Consider the following 4,586-nt stretch of genomic DNA (forward strand, 5'->3'; position numbering starts at 1 on the left):
CCTTTATATAGCATGTCTCTTCAAATTCAATCACCTATTTGAAATTCATGCAAAAAGAGGAAATATATTAAAATATATAGCCCGACAATTTGGGGAGACATATGGTTAAGAAAGAATGGTAACATGAGATTCTCGCTTTTGGTTAGGCTCTTTGAATATTTCACACTCAACTACATGAATATACTTTCCTTGATTACTCCCAAAAAAAAGAAGATAAATTTTAATCCGATCCTCCACACTATCTCTTACCAAATCAAGATCCAAAAGTAATCAAGATTCGTATATACCTTTTGAATTGTTGGCATATAATGCATTAATTGACAAGATTGATGCATCTAAGTTATTGCTTTTATTGAATTAATCTGCATGCACTCTTTGGTTCGTAGGGACTGTTAATGTTGTTGAATTTAATATCTTCTTGCAGGGTACGAGCTAGAAAAAATTCATGTAAGATGCCGGGTTCGGATTATTCGGAAGCGTCTGATGAAAGGGCTCGAAATGAAGATGGGAATCACGGAAAGTTTCACCTATTTGGGAGGCAGAAACCGGTGCACACCTCCCTTGGTGGTGGCATTCGTATGTCTCTCTTTTATTTTGCTCTTATTTTTTGTTTCATGTTTCAAAATTTTTTATCCAATTTACACTAAATTCATTGCGACTGTCTTTTCTCAAAATTAAAGCATATAGACATGCTCGTATTTTCAAGTTTATGTGCATGTCATTGGTCATTCCTGTAAAAACTCATTTTGGAAAATGGATTCCTAAGATAGGAAAATTTTAACATATAAAATTGAGAGTGTATTTTTATCTATTGATTACAGCTGCGGATGTTATACTGTGGCGTAACAAGCAGATATCAGGAGCTTTGCTAGCTGGATCAACTGTCATATGGCTCCTCTTCGAACGCATCGGCTATCATTTGATTCCATTTGTGTGTCATTCTCTGATATTCACTCTCGCCACTCTCTTCTTGTGGTCCAACCTCTCATTTTTCGTCAAGAAGTTAGTTTACTTTTTTGTGCTTATCTTCGATTACATGGACAGTACTCGAACATGAAGCCTAATCGTGACTCGCCTAGTATCTAGGCTACACGGCGGCACCCCTTCCTTCGTCTTATATTGTGTGTTTTGGGTCAGATATATCAACTTCATATATATGAATTACTTCATTTCTTTGTTGGATAGGTCAGCTTTTGAGTTCCCGGAGATGTCATTACCGGAGGAATTGTGCGAGAGCATCGCACTATTGATAAGGGACCGATGCAACAAGGCATTTTCCATCTTTAGGGAAGTGGCATTGGGAAAGGATTTAAAGAAATTCTTATATGTAAGCTTTTCGTTTCATATATCATCCACTTACTTTCATACTATACTATATATATGTCATGTTCTAACTCTAAAATGAACAGACAATTCTAGGATTATGGTTGGTATCTGTCATCGGCGGCTGGTTCGACTTCTTGACTCTTGTGTATATGAGTGAGTATCTCTTCCCCTCTGCCAAAATCCTCATGAAGTGATCGATCGGTTAATAGTTTCATAGGACCTGCGTGGGAGTTTTTTTTGTGTTGTCGTTTCTCCAGAAATCATAAATAATAACTAGTCCTATGTGCTAAAATGACTTATTTCCCCTTGAGCACTCTCACTCTCCATCACTAGTATAATGAGAACGAGTCAATTAATTATATGGACTGATCAATGTTTTTTAATTGCATTCTGTATCCGTAGTGTTTGTGATGCTATTGACCATGCCTCTGTTCTACGAGAAAAACGAAGATCAAGTCGATTCTTATGCGCGAAAGGCCACGGCCAAACTCAAGAGACAATACAGCTCGCTGGATGAAAAGGTTCTTCAAAAGTTGCCAAAAGTTCCTTTCATGGCCGGCAGTAAGCAGCAGTGAAGAAAAATGATAAGAAAGTTGTTTGTGTTTTAGAATTTATTCTTATGCTAGTTCTAATTGCGACAGTATACCACTTGTTCATCTAACACATCATTTCGGTTAATAATTAATTACTTCATATGTTTGCTTGTTAGAGTATCAAACTTGAATGCCTTATGAATGATTATAAAATTTAATTTGCAAATTAATGAACGTCGATACACAATTTTTTTCACCTCATTCAATTTTTGTTATCTTTTATTTTTATTTTTCCTGCATTATTTTCAATTAAATTCAACAATGTTATCATCAGGTTTGATTTCCCTCTTTCTTTGTCATTATCGGATTTGATGTTAATTAGTTTCTTTGATATATTTTTTTTTATTGTGATATTATTGTTTTATTTATTTGATTCGTTCCAGTGTTTTAAAAACCGGACTGGACCGGCCGGTTCGACCGGTTCGACCGGGAACCGGTCACTAGTCCGGTCCGAAATACCCCTAAAAATCGTTTTAACGATTCAACCGCTCAAAACCGGTCAAGAACCGGTAAAAACCGGTCGAACCGGCCAAGAACCGGCCAAGAACTGGTCCCAAGAACCGACCAGAAAACCGGTTGAACCGGTTTTCGAATTTTTTTATTTTTTTTAAAATTGGTTTTTTTTTTAATTTTAAAATCTTAATTTAATATTTTATTATATATATACACATGATTATTTGAAATTTGTACTTCGTTAAAAATATTATTTTTCTATTATTATATATTTTTTAATTAATTTATTTATTTTTAAAAATATAGTATATATAACTATAATTAATATTTTGAATATATTTATATATATATTTATTTTTTAAACTATGATAATATATATATTTTATTTATATACATCTTTTAGATTTTTAAAATTTAAAAGATATTATAAATTATATTATATTATATAAACGGTTTTCCGGTCCGACCGTCCGGTTAAAACGGTCGAACCGGTTGTACCATTTTTTTAAGGTAGACTGGTTCAATCATCGGTCCGGTTATGAAAATATTGATTCGTTCACACTTTGGGTTTTCTTCCTTTATTTGTTATTATGAGGGAGTTATTGTGTCATAGACCTAATATTGTGCAAAAAAAGAAAAAAAAATTAGCTTAGGCAACAAAAAAACGGTTAAGTCGATGCCACCCACAGGGTAGTGCCCTGTGGGTGGCGTGGCAAATTTTGATTGGTTAAAATCAGTGGGACCCACTAATTTTAACCAATCATAGGGTTACACGTCGCCCGCAGGGTAGTACCCTGCGGGCGGCATGAACAAAACCCAAAAAAACACATGCTCAACAAGTCGTCATGACAAGGGGTAAAACCCGCAAATTTTATAAAAGATTAAGGGCTGAGAAGTCTATTAAATTTTCGTAGGCGAAAATTGTGTAATTTCAATATTTCACAAAGATTTGATGAAAAAATTCTAAATAAAAAGTGAAATTTGGTAACATAGATGACCAAAAACACAGTGAAAAAATTACATGATTAAAATACAGTTTTTCTTAAAAAATAAAAGTAATTTATTGAAGTTTTTTCAAGTTTGTTGGGATCCATGACAATCAAGTTGGGGAGCCAAGTTGGAATATTGTGATGGATTCACCGTGTCTTCATTGTATCCCACCTCGGCCTCAAATGTTCCACATGATCATCCAAGTTTTTGCTATATACCAATATATCATCAAAATATACCACCACAAATATTCCAATATATGCACGCAAAACATGAATCATTAAATGCATAAATGTACTAGGTGCATTAGTCAAACCAAAAGACATAACCATCCATTCATACAAACCATACTTGATTTTAAATGCAATTTTCCACTCATCTCCCTCTCTCATCCTAATCTGATGATATCCACTCTTAAAATAAATCTTGCTAAAAATGCTAGAGCCATGCAATTAATCTAACATATCATCTAGTCTAGGAATATGATGCCTATACTTGATGGTAATGTTATTTATAGCCCTACAATCCACACACATACACCAAGATCCATCTTTCTTAGGTACTAACAACACAGGCACTGCACATGGTGATATCGACTCATGCACAAAACCCTTATCTAAAAGTTTACTTACTTGTTTTTGCAGTTCCTTTGTCTCCTCCGAATTGCTCCTATAAGCCGGACGGTTCGACAACGCACTTCCGGGTACGAAGTCGATCTAATGCTCAATCCCTCTCAAAGGTGGTAAACCTTGAGGTAGCTCCTCCGAAAGCAAATCCTCGAATTCCTGCAATAGAGAGATAACAATGCTCGGAAGATCTCCGACTATATCACTTATGTTAAGGAGTATCTCCTTATAAAACATCAACACAAGTGGAACATGAGAACTCAAAACATCTCTCAACTCACTTTTTTGATCTATATACATTTTTTTTTCAGCCTCTTTTCTTTCACTTTTTTTCCATCTCTTTTTTTTTTTTCTCACTTATCTTTTTTAAGGCCATCTCACTTATTTTGTCACTCTTTTTTCAGCCTCATCTTTTTTTTTCTTTTTCATGTGATCCTCCAATATTTGCTTTGGAGACATAGGTAATAGTACAATGGAATCCTTTTTCACAGTAAAAGAATACATATTTCTAAACCCATAATGCACTACCCTCATATCAAACTGCCACGGTCCACCCAACAATATATGACAAGCATGCATAGGTATCACATCACACACT

The 4,586-nt window shown here is 34.6% G+C and overlaps 1 protein-coding gene across 1 annotated transcript; it reads left to right on the forward strand.

Moving 5' to 3' along the window:
* The first annotated feature begins 446 nt into the window (after window positions 1–446).
* On the forward strand, window positions 447–1,913 carry LOC140893344 (reticulon-like protein B5). Its single transcript, XM_073302399.1, has 5 exons — window positions 447–576; window positions 822–1,002; window positions 1,186–1,327; window positions 1,410–1,479; window positions 1,729–1,913. The coding sequence occupies exons 1-5, from the start codon at window positions 453–455 to the stop codon at window positions 1,899–1,901; spliced, it is 690 nt and encodes a 229-aa protein (XP_073158500.1). The 5' UTR covers window positions 447–452; the 3' UTR covers window positions 1,902–1,913.
* The last annotated feature ends 2,673 nt before the right edge of the window (window positions 1,914–4,586 follow it).

This window comes from Henckelia pumila, chromosome 3, assembly GCF_033568475.1.
Source record: "Henckelia pumila isolate YLH828 chromosome 3, ASM3356847v2, whole genome shotgun sequence".
Taxonomy (NCBI): Eukaryota; Viridiplantae; Streptophyta; class Magnoliopsida; order Lamiales; family Gesneriaceae; genus Henckelia; species Henckelia pumila.